The 18,468-nt window shown below is 39.0% G+C and overlaps 1 protein-coding gene across 20 annotated transcripts in view; it reads right to left on the bottom strand.

Moving 5' to 3' along the window:
- Positions 1 to 667: 667 nt before the first annotated feature.
- FOXP1 (forkhead box P1) overlaps positions 668 to 18,468 on the bottom strand; it is a 518,592-nt gene continuing 500,791 nt past the window's right edge. For 10 of the 20 annotated variants that reach the window (XM_034777591.1, XM_034777590.1, XM_034777582.1 and 7 more), the window contains 3 exons: positions 16,634 to 16,703; positions 11,773 to 11,939; positions 668 to 4,400 (listed from right to left, as the gene is read on the bottom strand). In XM_034777591.1, coding sequence (XP_034633482.1) covers positions 4,256 to 4,400; positions 11,773 to 11,939; positions 16,634 to 16,703 — 382 coding nt within the window. In that variant the 3' untranslated portion in view covers positions 668 to 4,255. The remainder of the gene's footprint in view (positions 4,401 to 11,772; positions 11,940 to 16,633; positions 16,704 to 18,468) is intronic. The other 10 variants (XM_034777573.1, XM_034777571.1, XM_034777572.1 and 7 more) reach the window with 1 other exon arrangement.

Here is an 18,468-nt window from a genome sequence, read left to right on the forward strand (position 1 = left end):
TACATTAACCAAAGGTACCAAAGGATTTCAAAAGAGTTTAACACATTCTCCACGCTATAAGGAATGTAGCTTGTTGGCAATCTGAAAACTACAATAGTTTAAAATTATTTTTAAAAACTTTTATACATACGCATATATAAAATATCTAATGATCTGCAGTATCTGTAGAATCACAATCCCTGCCCCATTCTCTCTCCCAAAATCTGAGTTTAAGAAGAGTGCTGGGAATTATACTTGAACTCTCATAAGCGACAATCAAAAAAGGTAATATTTTGTGGTCACCGTTGTTCTACATAAGCCTTGATTTTTCATATCACTTCTAGTCAAATGCAGAAACCTAACAGGTTTTACATTTACAAACTTTTCTTTGTGGACAAGGAAGGCTTTGACTCTCATTCCTGACAGCGATTTACCTGATACATGGTACTACTTTCATAATGTACGCTTTTCTTTGAGAAAAAAAACATGTAACAAATTGTCTTTACATCTTGGCACCTTGTAAAGTTTTTTTTTTCTTTATACAAAAGTTCAATAGTTTGACACGCCCCATTATTAATCACTACTTCACTGATAAACTTTGAAAGTGTGACCCTGGAATTCATCATGCAAAATATTTACTGCAGCAGGAGAAAAACATTTTTAAAACAACTTTTTTTTTTTTTTTTTTACTTTTCAAATGTATGAACCTTTGTTTAAGACAGCCAGAAATGGCAGTGGTAAGATAACAGAAGGGGTGGGAAAGTATAAAAAAACCCAAACAAACAAAAAAATTCCCCAGCTTAACACAAACTGTACAAAAGAGGCTTCGATCAATGATAACAGGAGAAAAAAATAATCTGTCAACTATGTTACAATTTAAAAGCAAAAAAAAAAAAAAAAAAAAAAAAGTCAGGGATTTTCTCCCACATGTCAGCAATGTCATCCAATATTCTTAAAGCAAGGATAACTAAATAAAATACACGTGCAGCATATTCTGCAATTCCATTACATACAGTAGTTTTTTTTTCCAAAGCTATTTTTTTTTTAGTATAGTTAATATAAAGCAGTTGCACAAAAAGCAAAAGGTGTTTTGACAAACAGGTATGCATTTATTCCTTTTGAGGAATGGTATCTAAAAAAAAAAAAAGGACCTTTTCCCCTTTTCTCCCTCCTCCCCCCCAAAAAAGACAAAGGCTCACACAGACACATTGGGATATATATGTACAACATAATAAACCCCACCCTAAAGAAGCAACTGTATATCCAAAGGGATACAGAATCAGAACTGTAAAAATCATAGTGAAGTTTGCTTGATGTAAAGCCTGAGATTTTCAGTTGGTTCTTCTGCAAGGCTGTGACACCTGCCAGATATGTTAAAATCTAATGTTTATTTCTTTTTCTCTTTTTCTTTCTTTATTTTGCTACAGTCTTTAGACTAAGCATGCAAGACATACAACTAAGTGCAACTGAGTGAAATGTATTTTTTATTTACTCATTCCCTAACAGTTTGAACTGAGGTATGCGTACTAACAGTTTCTCATGCTGTTATCTTTACTCATGTCTAGCTACACATGCTGAGAATGAACTAATCTACCAGATTTTTATCCTCTTTTGAATACCGAACTAACCAGCGAACCACTCAGTTTAGAAGCACAGGGACCACTTCTCATGATCCCCATCTGGCTACTGCCGGCACATCATGAAGCTGCCTGGATATAATTAAAAAAAAAAAAAGTTTCAAATGACCACAGACTGCCCTTTTTTTCCCCTTTTCTTTTCTCTCTTTTAAAAACAGAATGCAGAGTTGAACTTCAGAAAAGTAACTGCCAATAAAATTTCTTGTACCAAAGCTTATGTGTGGACAGGAGTGTTATTTCCTTATGAAAAATGCTGATCAAAAACTAAACAAAACTCAGCAAATGTGCCAAGATAAACCAAAATTAAAGCAGTCATTTTAGCACAATCCTTAAACAAAAGTGGCATACAATCTGTAAAAACAAAGACCCCAAAAAATATATATTTTTTTAAATTCTAGGAATACTATTATGTGGTCCAGTAAAATTGTGGGAGCTTTTCTGTTCTCTTTTGTATTTTATTAAACTGTCTCCTTTATTTGATACTCCAATTTTCTGCACAATAACTGCACTTGCTTTCTCCAGCTCCCTTCTTATGGCTCCCCCTGTAACACTGTTTCCTAGTTTTAGTCCAAAAGCTCTTCTCGATTTCTCTTTACAGAATTTCGGTTTGGTCGCTGTAAAGGAATACGAATAAAAAGTAACTTTGGTTCAGTCATCTGCTTGGCCATCTAAATTTACTAGAATAAAGGAGCAGTTTCCCTCTCAGGTTAGCAATAGCCCATATCTTGTCATTTCCCTCTAAATTCTTCAACCTCCCTTGATCAACAATAAGAGGATATTTGGCTTCATAAGATAAAGCATATAATAGAGAACATAATTTACCTTTGTGTAATATCTTTGGTAATTTTAGGGGGGGAAAGGTACAAAGAAGAATATAAATTAAGCTCTGAAAGGCTTTTTTTGAAATAATAATAATTAAACAAAAAGCTACAGTCCTACATAAATAAATGAGTGACAGAAAAGTGGTTGCAGAATGAAAGTGTTTAGGTGTTTGGTGACTGAGGTGTACTGACCTGTAACAACAGCTTTCTGTATGTAATGTTTGCTTTGAAGAGCACTGCTAGTTTTACCAAACAAGCCCCAGTGCTATTTCCTTCCCCCCCATCCCACTGTTTACTGTTTTCTACTGTGAGGTTTTGATACTGGCTGGTGTAATATTGCATAACAATCTTAACTGCAGTACAGAATTTGCACAGTTGAAATTATTAACACTTTAGCATTAGTGGGCTCAGTCCTTATTAACTGCCATAACAAGTTCAATCTGAAATCTAATTTGTATTCGAACAGATTAATGCCACCAAGCAATCCTGAACTGATGTTTAACTGAGAAACATCGCCATGTATTACAACAGTTTAATGAAGTCATCTTTCCAACCACTATTCGCAAATGAAAAATAATAATAAATGTATAGGTACCCATCTTGGTAATCTTAGATATTCCAGAAAGATTTGTTGGCCCATTAAAACTCATGTTAAACAACTGAGAGCCTGCCACTGTAGTATTCATTCTCTAATGAAGTGAATTCTGTTGGTGCTGCATATGTTTCTTTGTGCTGTTCAATTTTGTGGCATTTGCTAATATTCACCATTGCTGCCAAAAAATCAAAAACCAAAACCAAAAATAAAAAAAACACTGCTTTGTGGAATGAATTTATGTTGCTTCCTACAGTATTTTTGTGTTCATCTGTCATTCATTCTCATTCTTACAGTACTTCTTTTCTCTCTCTCTCTGTTGGACGACCCTTCGGTGTGTACAGTGCAGCATTTGGGACCTTTTAAAAAAAACAGACACCAAAATGGAATGTTTTCCATAGCTAAAGAAAACATGGTGGCATCTGAAGGAGACTGGAATGAATGACGGAAAAAACTACAAACAATTCAATGACATTCAGCTTCGTATAATAAAAACACCTATTAACATTCATCACAAAGTACAGAAAACATTAGGCCTTCAAAAGGCCCTGGGCCGAGATGTGGCCTGAGGTCAGAACTTAAAATGGTAGAGCAGAAGGGGGTGGGGGTGGGAATAAAAGCAATACATTAAAAAGTTTGGGATAATATTTCTTGTAACCCCTCGCCAGTACACATACACACACACGCGCGCGCACACACACATGCCTTCCCCATCCCAAATGGAAGCAAAGAAGAAAAAAAAAAAAAAAAAAAAAAGGAGTAAAGGCAGTGATAACCAACATGCAGTACTGTGCAAATATGTTGTCCATTGGAATCCTTAAAATCTGGGCAAAGGCTTGATCTGCAGTTTAGGTGTACATGCTCAGAGTTTGATGTCCTCAGTGTCCAAAATTGGCAGGACTGCAGTCCAAAACCTGCTGCTAAATGTGAGTAAGTGAATCAGTTTAGCAAATTTACAACACTGATGTTGACTGTAAGAGAGGAAAATCCCAAGTACCAAACAAGTCCATCCAATGCACAGAGTACAAATTCCTTTTTTCAACAAAAAGTAGAAAAATCAAAAATACTCCCAAATGGGATACTTGATGGCACTAAGAGTTAACATATTTCATAGTTGTCAAAGTGTACTGAAAATCCTCCAGACTGTACAATAATGGAGAGATTTCACAGCTAAATTTGACGTGTTTTTCCAATCTTCATTCTCAGGATAATGACGTCAGACATACTCATTCTATGTCCTCATTTACAGGTTCATCTTCATAATCTCTGTCATGATCAAAATCTGGACTGTGATTGGCTGTTGTCACTAAGGATAGCGGGCCTTCGTTTTCGTCTGGATCCAACGGTTCTTCTTTGACATGCACAGGGTGCCTAGGAAAATTAAAACAGTCAATCAGCAACTTCCCTGTTTAAAAATGACTTTGTCCTGCTGTGGCAATACTGACATTTTTTGGAGAAATTGAAGGCCTGATTTCCAGAGATGCTGAGCACTGGGCAGCCCTGACTAACTTCTACAGGAGTTGTGGGTGCTCAGCACGTATGAAATGCAGGCCCTGAACTTTTGGGTTTGCTGCTAAAGAAAAAAAAAAAACACCAAAAAGCGTATGCCTAAGAATGTGCCTACAATTACTTAGCTTCAGTGGGAACCTATCCTGGGAGGAGCACTTTCTTATATATGGTTTATTCACAGGATTTAGAGAATATACTCTCAACTGACGTATTAAGTTGATTAACACAATCTTCAGTTAAATAAGTGAAATAAGCATAGTAAAGCAAAATAGTGGTTTGTCAACCCACTGAGGTGGTGGAGGCTGGGCTAATCATGGCTTGCTGTGTGTTCTGCTTTTCTAGTTAACATGCAGAACCTGTGAGAGAACTCTCCAGAGGACGACCCCAAGCGAGGTTCTATCATTAATCAACTTCAAGCAAACACAGCAAAGAGACACCATGATACATGCTTTAAACTCCAAATTAATGCATATTTTTACAAACTGTCAATAAGGGAAGAAAAGCTCTGCCAGGAAACACAAACGGAGAGGAAAAGGCTCGCTCAACACAACAATATGATAAGAAAGCAAAGCCCTAACGAGAATAATAACACTGTCAGCTGTAAACAAGGCAGAACATGATCCTCAACTCATGGTGGGCACAAGGATGCACTAAAGAGATGAGATCTGCCAAATTTCTCATTATAGACTAGCACATGAATAACCCGCAGGGGAATGTGGGTTGGTCATTCCAAACGGGTATGATAACAATTGAAAAATGTTGTTCGTAAATCGTATTTACAACAAACCCTTTACAAATACAAATTACTTTTTTTGTTCAGTAGCTTTTGATATGTAAAACAGCCATGTGAGTCAATACTGTCTTGTTGGTGGGACTTCATAGGAAAGTAGGATTTTATTGACATTATCAAGTATTAATAACGCGACACGCCAATGGAGACCCTGTTTGCTTCCTAAATAATTGATATTGCAGGCAATCCCTTAAAATAAAGTGTTAATGAGTTCAGGTCCCATTCTGTTTCTCGTTGAGTTGCTATCCACCTCCCACAGTCTGGGTTGTTCTCTAGCCAGCCTGATTTAACCCTTTCATGTAGGCTATGTAAAGAAAGACTTAATCATAAGTGCAAACATTCCTGGTTAAGAACTTTTTTCTTCTTACAAAGCATCAGGTTACAATAAAAGGTTTAAAATCAATACCCTTCCCTTTATAATTCTGGCTAGATGGGAATGAAAATGATTTCTGTTTCACTTGCCTGCACATGATACAGAAAAAAACATATTTTCAAACTAAGGATCCAATCCTCGTTTCTGAACTAGTAGTGAACACGATTGCCTATCTTGTAAACTCAGTTGTTGCGCATGGATGTGCAAGGAAAAGAGCCAATGCAGCAAGACAAACGTGTAATAATAACACCACCACCACCACCTAGGTCTTATATAGTGTTTTGGATCAGTAGATCTTAACGTGCTTTAACCAAGGAGCTCAGTATTGTTATCCCCATTTTACAGATGGGGAAACTGAGGCCGGGGGCGGCAAAGTGACTTGTCCTAGGTCACCTAGCCAGGACCATCTTTCTGCTTTGTGTTTTTACAGCACCTAGCACAATAGGGGCCCTGTTTCATGACTAGGACTCATAGATGCTACAGTAACATAAATAAAGAAGAATAATGGTGGCAGATCTGGGAATGAAACCCACGTCTCTTGATTCCCAGTCCAGTGCTTTATACACTAGCCCACAATGTGTATTCACATGTGTTACCAGAAGGCAGGACCCCTTTGGGAGCCCCTGACTGGGCTGAATGAGAAAATTATGTTCTGCAGCCAGCAAACAAGCCAAAGAGAAACTTGTATATTTCAAGCTATCTGATATCTTTGCAGGCGGACCACCTAGTAAACGTGTACTTCAAAAGTCATGATACTCTAGATATTGGTTTCAGTTTGAAACTGGATTAGGTTTGGAAGCATCCACCTGGCTGACTACACAGATTTCTAGTATCAGCTGTGAATACCTTTCAATCCCACTTCAACTTCTTGAGTTGCAAAAGCAACTAGATCAATATGTGGGAATTAGCTACACCTTGCATCCCATCCTGTATAGGAACAGCAGGGAGAAATGATCCCATCACAGAGGCATATTAGAGCTTATTGAACACATTTATTTATTTTTTCAGTTTATGAAAATGTGCCATACCAGCATGTCTCTGGGGGCGTGTGCAATACATAGTGAAACATACATTAGCTGCTGATCTTTGGACCTGGGTATAGGACAGGGATTGGAAACCTTTGGCATGTGGCCCACCAGGGTAAGCCCCCTGGCGGGACGGGCCGGTTTGTTTACCTGCCGCGTCCGCAGGTTCGGCCGATAGCGACTCCCACTGGCCGCGGGTTCGCCGTTCCAGGCCAATGGGGGCTATGGGAACCCGCGGCCAGCACATCCCTTGTCCTGCGCCGCTTCCCGCAGCCCCCATTGGCCTGGAGCAGCGAACCACGGCCAGTGGGAGCTGCGATCGGCCAAACCTGCGGATGCGGCAGGTAAACAAACCGGCCTGGCCCGCCAGAGTGCTTAGCCTGGTGGGCCGCGGACCAAAGGTTGCCGATCCCTGGTATAGGATCTCCTAAAAGTAAACACATACTTCCACCACACCCAGGCAAACATCTATGAAAACAGATGGGCCTCACACTATGTCCTAAAGTGTCAACACACTCATTATTTGATGGACCAGTGGGAAGCAAATCCCCCAGTTACTAGTGAAAATACTCCCACACACTGGCCCCTGATTTTTTTCTATTTAGGACCTCAGCAGAGCTCAGCTGTCACAAGGAGAGAGGTGGTTTTTCAGATAGTTTAGTTTTGACACAACCGTGGAAGAACAGAGAAAGGCACATGGGAGAAGACTCAAAACAAGTTGTTAGGAATCAGGGCCTGATCCAGCAAAGACCATAAGAAGTTTCACTGAAGTCAATGGGGATAATCACATGTTTAAAGTTAAGCATGTGCTAAGTGCTTTGTTGATTGGGACCTGAGACAACAACACAAAGAGATCAATTATATTTCTAACTAGAATACACCAGTGTTATATGAACATGCACTGGGCTTTTTCTGGGTGAGAATTTGAAAAAAAACCGAACAAGTAATTTCTACATTCCTTTACACTGATGGCGGTAATATTGATTATTGTATTCATTTAAAAGTCTTGCTCATTGTGTTTTTGTCTTCGCTGCCATTTTGGTTTTAAATATTGTTTTTTGTTATTTGTGAAAAATGAATACAGGTCGTTTTTTCAAAAGTAAGGACACGTTGATGTTTTATGAACCTGAAATGGTGATGGGGGAGGGCCTCTTCCACTGGATGTGGAATTTCCCAGGCTATTGTTCACATATTAAAGTGCCAGCACATCTAACCAATCTATTAAGCTTATGCACTATCACCAAGCTCTAACAAAGATGTGTCAGCAGATAGGGTAGACACTGGCTGCACCTGTGTAATTGTTAAGTATCTCAAAAACAACAGTCCTTGTATATAATTGATCGGTCTCATTTCCAATCAGCATAATAGTTTCTTAGGCCAAATCTGGTTTAGTTTGTCCCCAGGGCATTAGATTCAGCAGAACTCACGCCATTTTGCTTTGGAGATTTGGGGGTGGGAAGAGCTGGGGATGCCGATGCACGTTAATGCATAACTTGCCTACTGCGCTGTTGTGCTCTATGAGGTCAACCTGCATGCCACCACAGAAAAGGATCTAGGGTGTGGTCAGGTAGTTGGAGCCACAACTACACAGAAAAAGAGGTTGCACAAAAGCCATGGTGGCTGCTAAAGTCTTGTGGCTACAGTAATGGATGGTGGGTGACGATCTTTCCCCCTCTTCCTGGTTCCATGGATTTCCCCAGGATATGCCTTTCAATTTGTAGAAATGTTTGAAAATTTCATTAGGAAATCCAAGATCAGGCCAAACTCACCTGCTTTAATGCAAAACTGAAAACACAATCCAGGTTTTTCCAAAAGGTTCTTGAACCTTTCCAAAGCAACCACAGGACAGCTCATGGTTTTGTTTTGAAAGCATGTGAAACCGGGTGGTTTTGACTGAGTTTCACTTTGAGGTTTGGGTTTGTCCCCTGAAGTAATTTACAAAGCACTGGGGATGCAAAGCCAAGTGAATGGAAACCAATGAAAAGGACTGAATGAGTCCAAGTAAGACAAAGCTAGAGAGAGTCACAAAGCTCTAATATCATACCTATATAGCCCACCTTCCCCCGGGGACTTAAGGTTGGGTAAATGTCAAAGGAGTGAAAGTCCAATTTGAAGGAATCATCTCCCCAAATTAGTACGTTTATCTGAACTAACCAAACTTCAAGCAGAAAATTTGCATGGAAAACAAACTAAAGCACAATCCAGCCCCTTGTGTGGTATTTTGGCGGTAGCAGCAAACTGGCATGTGAAAATGAAAACCCACTGATTATTATTCAAACACCTCAAAACTACCAGTTATGTTCAGTGTAAAGAGGTTAGTGATCAGAAATGGGGAGATTTTTATAATTTTCCAAACCAGTTTGAATCCCTATTTAATACATCTCATAAATGGAATCTAAGTCTTTTTTGTTTAGTTACAGAATTTTAACACATTTCATTTAACTGGAACGTCTAAGGCTTCAGAAGGGGTTAACAATAAATAACCTTACCGAACACAGATTTCCCTTCTTTTCACATTTGAGTAATTCTTTTGTTTGTCCACTCTGGGAACAGAGGACTTTTTAATAAAGCTGACTGTTGTTTAAAGCCACTGTGTTCTGGTGGTGCACACAGCATGGAATAGTTTGCTTTGTGGCTACCTTTGGAGCATATCAGGATGAAAGTGTTATGTCCCCAAGCTGTAATTATGTGACTACTTTCTAGTGTTTCAAAAGGGGGGGGGGGAGTAGCAGTAGTTCAATGTGTCATAAAAAGGAAAGAAATGAATGGTAATGAGACTTCAGCTAAAGTGTTGTACTTGCTTAGTTGTCATGTTAACAAGGTCTTCTAAACCTTATGATAAAGTTTAAGGCTTGATTTATTCCAATATACTGGAACTGTTAAAAAACAATTTGCATTATGGCAGAGAAGCATGTTTTGGAAAAGAATAGAGAATGTCATTATAAAGTGTACTTAATGGAAATAAGATATTGCAAAGAGTAACTGTCTATGACACTGATAGTCTGCACTGGAAATCTGATGTTGACATATAATTATATTTAGCAAACAGTGTAAACCCTGTGACGTTTGAACAGCATCCTGCTTCATGGCCTTTCAAAGTATTTCAGAACACTTGTTTAATGGGAAAGCCCACAAGCTGCTATCAGGGCATACACCTTGCTGCATTTTTACTTATACAAAAGGAAATATTCAGTACGGAACACACAGTATCTATTTGAGACTATGGAATCATTCAGGAAACAATCATTTTCATATTACAACACAAAAAGGGTTTTTCTGGTGGATGATGACAGTGAGAATCTTTCTCTCTCGTATTTCTGAGGTGCCTCTCACCTTGGTATCTAAGTAGTAAATAAGGGGTACTAAATGCAGTAAAGGCCACAGCTATGCATATGGTTCTAGAAAATGATCTACCCTGCTTTTCACTTACTGTTACACTTCCCGTCCCATACTCCCTTCAAAAACAATGAAATCTTAGGTGAAAGAAGAAATACATGAACTGAACTAGCCCTGAGCCTTAAAATAAACAAAACCATGGATGAAAGGAAATTTATAAACATTCATTTCTGTATGTTAGTCCAGGATTCTTGAAAAAAATTCCACCTCCTCCTCCACTAAAACCCTACGTGGGCATGGGCAGAGTATAACCAATTGTGACTAAAACTGCCATTTGTGATAGCACTAACAGTGTGTCACGTAACGCTACTTTGGGAAAAGATAATTAATACTTTGGGAAAGATAATTAATACTGCACAAACAATCACTGTAAAAGCTAAACACATGATTCAAATGTTTTGAAGTAAATGGTAAAAGACAATGTTCAAATTAATTATGAATTAAAAATGAATGTTGCCATCTTTAAAGATTATTTTTCAAAGCACACTGTGCACGGATTTAAAACGCTGGCATATCAAAGTATCCGGAGCGTTAGCTTCCTGCCCCTTTTCCCGCTCCCCCACAACATATTATGCAGGTGGGAAACTTTTTTTCTCTCCATTAAATGCTAATTAGTTTCATAACTAATTACTATGATGGTATTAGGTTAATGTTTTTCTACTTTTTGATTCAGACCTACTTTTATAAATCCTGTATTCAAATTACTTTGAAGTAAAAGGTTACAAATTACTTGGGTTTTGGGGACTTTTTTCTTTTAATTTGCGCTTTGGTAACTCAGTCAATGATTTTACAGTCCATTTTAATGAACCGCTGGATAAGAGCACTGTGTTTCATCTATGTTTACTCACAGAAGTAGTCAGCCGCTCCAAATAAACAGTTTTTAAAATTTGAGAACTACGTGACTTATAAACTCGGCTTTCCTTTCCAGCTGCCAATTATCCCGTATATAATTTGGGGGCGAGGGGAGAATTTACAGCTTTGCAAACTCACTCAGTCACTCATAAATACTGAACACGCCCACAGGGGCAGCACACCATTCCTGGCTTATCCTTTCGTGTACTAGCATTCTGCCCCGGTGCCATTTACATTTAGCATGGACAGTAATCGCCCATTACTTCATGTGGTTATATAGGCACTCGTTATATTGCCGTCTGTTGCTATAATGCTCCTATTAATTTTCCATTTGATATTTTAAGAGCAATCTATAAATCATGCATACCTTCACATGTGCCATCATTAATGCCAAGCAATACTGTTGTTTGCTGATTATTACTACAAACCAGCTAAACAAACTCATTCCCCCAGCTCCGCCCCACCAAGCATGTTTACTGGGTAGTCTGAAGTAGAAACAAACAAAAACTTTTCATAAAGTTGCCTAAGAGTGTTTTTGTAGCTCTGTGGTCTGGGATTGAACGAAGAGAATGGCAAGTGAGTTAAGAATTTTATAGCTGTGTGCACTTGTCAGACTGGATTGAGTTGATTGGTTTTATGTGGAAGTTGGTAAATGACCCTTTTAGATTCTAATCAACCTAAATATTTTCAGAAGCTCAGACTTTTCCTTTTGCTGCCCAGGATTGGAACTTCAGACACAATCTTTGAAGAATATCACCGTTACATTTAAACAAACACACACGTATATGCTCTACTTACATTGCTTGCATAGGGGAACGTCCTGGACTACTGTCACTCTCATTACTGTTCGTATGCTCCATTGCACCATTAAGATCTTCCCTCATAGCATTGGCTAAATTGCCCAGAGTGGGGTTTCCCATGGAAGCAGTAGTGTATAGAGGTATACTATTATCAGCCATTGAAGCCTGCCAAGGACACAGAAAAAGTGTATGAAGAAGAATGTCTCACATTTTTATACACGGCACAACACAATCACATATTCAAAAAACACTCTTCTCATTTACGTGTTACAACTGCTGGTTTTGAAAATGTGTTTTCAAAAAGGTCGTGCACTGACTCCACCAGGGGAAACGTCACACGATTTGCATGAGGATTTAGGAGTTCAAAATGGAATTGACTACTGGCGCACGAGAGGGGACAGTTCCTGCTATTCCCCATTTGGATATTACAATTCATGGAAAAAGCAAATTTACCTTTTCTACTTTCATGATAGCCTCAAAAATAATAGTGTTTCTTTAAAAAAAAAAAAAAAAAAAAGTTAAAAAAGCAAGTAGAGCAAATTCACTTGATTGAGAATTCCTTTCTACCAGAGCACAAAACCGTCATGACATGACTGAGAAGTGATGTGTGAGCGGTTGCAGAGGGTTAAATTTTTCTCTTAGTTATGCCAGCGCAAATCCAGAGGAACATCACTGAAGCCAACTGAGTTACTCTAAATGTACACCAACATAACTGAAGTATGAACTCGTCCCTATAATATTTGCTGTGTTACTTTAGCACTGGTGAGAGAAATCTAACATTTAACAAGGCAGGGTAAATTAGGATGGCGTTTTCTATTTTTTTAATGCTCTGATAACCCTGATATTATCTTAGATATTGTAGATTTGATCCCATTCAGACATGATTCTATTTCTGATAAGTACTGTAATAGGCATGTTTTAGTCATCTTCTAAATGTAGGTCTTTGTAGAAAGGGAATAAACAGTTAAACCTTTTCCTTCTTATTCTAGATTTACTGGTTGCTAGTATTTATTCTATGCTCATGTTTGATCATTTTGACAGGGCTGTCCTATGATCAGCGAGTCAGGCTTGCAGCATGTTAAAACCTCTTCTGGGCCAGCACAATCCCATCATGTAGTGATGGGAATATAGCAACGTCAAGTCCTGACGTGAGAGGAGTTCGTTTGCTGGTCCGGGGGGGGGGGGGGGGGGGGGGGGGGAGGGTGTCTAAAAGGAAGCAACCCTTTGAAACCAAAAGACCATTTTACCCATCTGTGAACCAACGTCCATGGCTTTCTGAGACGTACCAGCACGGAAAGCCACAGATGCTGGCTCTGCAGTGGTCAACCTAATTCAGGGGAAAGGTCAGCCTCCTGCTACAGTCAAGCAAAAAGAATCCATCAGCACCACGACTGCACGAGGCAAGACAGCCCAGGGGAGGGTAGTTCATGCAAATGAGCTTCCCACCTGGTGCTCTCTGCTGTTGCTGATTCTTGGGATGTTCCTCACTTGCTGCCATTATTGCTGTTCGAGCACAAATGTGCATGAGGGAACGACCCAGCTACGAGCACAACCTCCCTTTTAATTCTCTCCGAGGCTGACCTCTCTAAACATCTGATCGCATGTGATCCTAAAAGCTACTCTAACAAAGAGGATTATTTTTATCTTTTTGATTCAACATGCAGCAAACTAATTTTGATTAAGGGAATGTAAAGATTGGCTCACATTTCCTGCAGTTTGCAAAATAATAAGGCAAGCTCTTCCCCCATAGAGATAACTTCTAATTGCAATAAAGCAATTTATTTGGGAAGAGGTGGGACAGAAGAAGCACCTGATATAATTGTTTCTTGCAAACCACAATTCGGCAAATGGCCTGATTCTCTGCATAAGCAGGGAGCGATGGGTAGTTCGGAGGTGCGGGTCAGACTCGTTATCCAGAAACACTAGTAGTTTCTTGAACTCCTTTAGCTGGGAGGTCAGGCTGTGGACCTCTGAAGATGAGACTTTTCGCAGATTACTGGTGTTGCCTGGTTTTATCCATGATGGAAAAACACACTCTATTTGTGCTCAGAATATTGGTGCTTCTGGTCCCAGGTGGAGGCAGAAAGGGCAGAGGCACATCGACATTTTAAAATAACCCAGCAATGCTAACTGAACTGTTCAGAACCAGCCAGAAGGGTTAGGACTGCTTTCAGTGTTGGGAGAAGGTTTGGTCTGCCCTTACTTTATCCCTCAGTGCTGCTCACACTGGAGGTGAAAAGGGAGCAAACCCCACAGTTAACGAGTGGGGATGTTAATGTTTACCACATTTCACAGGACAGACTCATTAGTCCTCTGTGCCTCATACCCTGCTCTACTCGTTCACACAGGAGCTTACACCACCAGGTCTGCAAGGAGAGTGTAATGGCGGTTGCTTCACCTTTGCCTGAGGTAGAGCACAGATTTCAAGAGTGCTCTTTGCTTAATTGGGCAAAATAGAGTGGAGGCACTGGATCTTCTGGGAGACCAACCAACACTGTCAGAACAGGGAAAAATGCTTCCAGGTCTCCCCCAGGATGAGACCTGGAATCCTTATACCCTCCACGCACAGAGAGAGGAAGAGAAAGGGGCTTCTTCTCCCTGACCATGAGGGAAAGCAGATATCAGAAATGTCAGAGGTGTGTGGATGCAGCTGAGGATGGAGAGAAAAAAAATCCTGACTTTTTTTTGAGGCACATAACTTTGAATTTTCTGTAGGCCTCAAAATAGGAACCCACCAAATTTGTGAGTGCAGACAATGGACAGGTCTGTGCACATGCTACAGGATATGCCCAAAACCATAGGGGGCACACTTCTAGTCAATAATTGACAAATTGACTCAACATGTTCACAGACAGGAAAATCGTATCAGAGACTAGGAAGTGTATTATACAAACCAAGTCATTTGACACATTAGTTATCTTATGCATCAAATAGTATGTTATGCCAATTTTTTTTTCTTTTTTTGCGAATGCTCCGAGTCCTTTTGAACAGTAGAGGACATGCCACAATTTTTGCAGAAGACCACGAGATGTACGTTTTTTGCTAGTAGTTCGAAACTGTCTGACAATAGGGGGGAGGTATCAGAGGGGTAGCCGTGTTCGTCTGGATCTGTAAAAAGCGACACTACATGCATCTGATGAAGTGGGTATTCACCCACGAAAGCTTATGCTCCAATACATCTGTTGGTCTATAAGGTGCCACAGGACTCTTTGCTGCTTTTTAATAGGGGGGAAGGAGCCTGCTGGTATATTTTAACCCTAATAGAACCTTGTATTTAATTAGCACAAAGTTATCTTGTGACCCTATTTATTGACAAGACTCAAAAGCTTTAGCAAAACCTGCCCAGATTCCCATCTGAATCGAGTTTTTTATCTAGTGTTACTGGAGAACACAAATACACGTTACTCCCTAGAAAAAACCTGAAAATGAAAATAGTTTTGAGGGTATCACAAAAGACAAGAATGGAAGAAGATGTAAACAACAACAACACATGTTTTAGAAAGAAGACATGAACTGTTCTGTATGATAAGCATATTAATTGAAATTAGTCACATAGTTAACAATCTGAAGGAATGCAGGATCATTTCATTTTTGCCTTTCAGCCTCATGAATGTAAAATGTGCTTGTAATCTTAACACTATTCAACAGACAAAGCAGTCTTTAAAAATCACACTTCACAAGGCTCACGGGAAAATAAGTTACTAATGAACGGTATTTACAGTTGCTTCATTTAAACATGCTTTCATTTGCTTTTCAGAAGTTACTGCATTAACTGAAATAATTAGGAGAAATGCACAGTGTCACTTCTCTCCTATTAATCTGTTTTCTTGTTTTTAAAAATAAATAAATTGCTTAGATTGCAAAGCTAGTAAATCTTCCACAACATTTAATTGCCCAAACACCACATTAAATCCACTGCACTGAGTTTAACCTTTGATGAACATCTTGGGAAGGTTCTCTATGGATGTTTGGGGCTCCATCCAGAAATTAGCTACTGCATGTGAGGATCTCATGGCAAGATTAAGGCCTTTGTAGTGATTGGGGAAAACAGTGTGGAAAGGTGTGAAAACACATAGTAATTAGTAGGCAAAATACCAAAATGCTTGTCACTTATGTCAGTGGTTCTTATAGTGAATACTGACTTCACCGGGGACATTTGAACCGGACACCAATAATTTTATTAGAAATTTGCATAGAGAAAAAATGAGGAAAACATGTATTTCTTTTGTATAAAACACAAAAGATGTTTCAGATACAGACACAAATTTATATTGTGAACATATATTTATATACATATATATTGCACATCAGTCCAGTATTGTGAAATATCTAAATATTCTTTATCATTTCTGACATCTCTCTTCTTCTTTACAAAGTGAACTACATGTTTGTTATTTAACAACAACAGAAAAATATGAAAAAATAGTCCTTAAAAGAAGGTGGGGAGGGGGAAGAAATGATCTGCTTTCCCTTTAAAGCCATGAACAATAGAAGGTCATGTGATACAGTATCCTATCATTCAGCACATTAATAGCTGTGCTAGAGTAATTACACTTGTGGTATTTTTGCCTCAAGTGAAATTCTGAAATAAGAGGATGGAAATTATGATACTGCTGATAAATATTAATAAGTGAACTTTTAATTTTTTTGCCACAATATTCAAAATGCTAAGCATCTAGCTAATGCTGAAGCAGCCTGATATGTGTTTGCCTCCAGGGACTATGATGCTTTATGCACTTAAGAAAAAAGTTTAACGGAATTAAAATTTAATATCTAATTAGAGCAAGGCTAATATATTTTGAAATGAGTGGGGAAGACACATGCCTCTGTTGCATATTTGCTACAGCCATTAATCTTACCTGTAAAGCAGCATTGAGAGGTGTGCAGTAGGTGTGGCTGGTCTGTATGTTTTTAATAAGAGAAGGGTTACTGCATAAGAAAAACATAAAAAGTAGAGTTAAGTGCAAACTACTCATCTTAGTGCGTTTCCATCATGTTATGTTTCCTCCCACACCAGAAAACTACAAACTGTGTTGTTTGCTATAAAAGTTCTCTTCTGTTTTTTTAAAAACTTTTATGTTTTAGTTGTATGGCTACCATATTTGCATTTGCCTTTATTAAATATGGAAGACCATTATTTAAATCTCTAACAGCTACAGCATCTCGTGTTCTAATGCCCTGTTGAAATATTATATATTAGCATTTGTTTTCTACAGAAATCCAACAGAATTTTTCCAAAGTTCTTCCTATCCAAAAGTAAGTTACTACATAAAAGGTCCATAATAAGGAGATCACCATTAAAAGCATTATGGACTCTTAACTCGTACACTGGCTGACTTATGTAGTAGCTGACATCACTGGCATCCATAGCTGCATAGTAGAATTTTGATAAGTAGGAACTTCAGAATTCTTGCTTTCAGAGTTGTATTGTTTCCTGCTGGACAAATCTCCGACAGCACAGTAGAGTGCTTGGCTATCCAATAGCCCAAAGCATTTTTGTTGTGGGTGATGGAGGGGAGATGGAACGGCAGATATTGTGGCACTAGAACCAAGTGGTAGGGAACATGAAAGATGCCACTCGGAGTCAGGGGAGCATAAAAAAGTATCCCACTGTGGTTCTTTGAACCATTACTTTAGAATACCACAGTACCTTGGTAGCCAAGGTTTGTAAAAGGGGCCTGATTTAAAGATCGTGCTGAGAACTCACCCCGTCTCGGCTGGACACCCAAAACCCCCACACCCAAAATCACTTTTGAAAAATCTTGCTGAAAGTACTAGCCAGGGAAGGTCCAGGGCAGACAACTCCAAAAATGTACATCATCCACAATACAATTTTGTTTCTGTTTTGAAACAGAACACAATGATAACTGTCTTACACTGACCATCCTTGAGACCAGCAAAAATCAGTTGCCCTGGACAGGTGGTCTTCAACTAAGGGGGAAACAAAATTGCCTTGGGAACCTTCGGGATATTTTAAAGTGATCATTTTAGAAAGAGGGTGGTTTGTTGTTTGTAATCTTTACTACAGGTCCAACTGTAGTAATCATTGTCAAAATACTTCGGGGGCATTTCAGTTATTTATTTGAGGAATATCGACTTGTATTTCTGGGCTAAAAGAATTGTGAAGCAAAGCATATAACTGAATCTAACAGAAAATAATCCAAATCTAGTTTGCCTAAAAACCTTCTTGATAATCAACTGTACAGTATATCTGCTCTAGGAGCAGTACCTTTTAGTCTACATTGCATTATAAACAAAATTACAACACATGTCAAAGAAGCATTATCCTAGGCATTTGCATTATTAGGGCAGGAACAAGCGCAACACATATATAAACCCACAACATTTAGTTTCTTTTGCAGCAAAGGTGAGGTCACGGTTTCATGAAATGCAAGTCTACATGAGATGGGTAGATCATGCAAAGCAAAGCAACAGCAGAAAAAAAAAATAAAAGCAAGTAAAAGCTCTTACTGTGCAACAAGCTCGCCAAAGTTTTCATCGGGGCAGAATTTTCGAGGACGGCCTCGTTGAATATGACGGCCACGTTTAAACTCTTCATCATCAACAGTCCAAAAGGACCCAAACTCATCCTCTACTCTGATAAAGCACTTATGCAGGGAGAGGTTGGTGCGAATGGCACCCTGGGACAAGAGCAGCAGCAAAGGAGATGAAGTGGAAACAAAGGGACACGGGA

Source organism: Trachemys scripta, chromosome 7 (genome assembly GCF_013100865.1).
Source record: "Trachemys scripta elegans isolate TJP31775 chromosome 7, CAS_Tse_1.0, whole genome shotgun sequence".
In the NCBI taxonomy this organism is placed as follows: Eukaryota; Metazoa; Chordata; order Testudines; family Emydidae; genus Trachemys; species Trachemys scripta.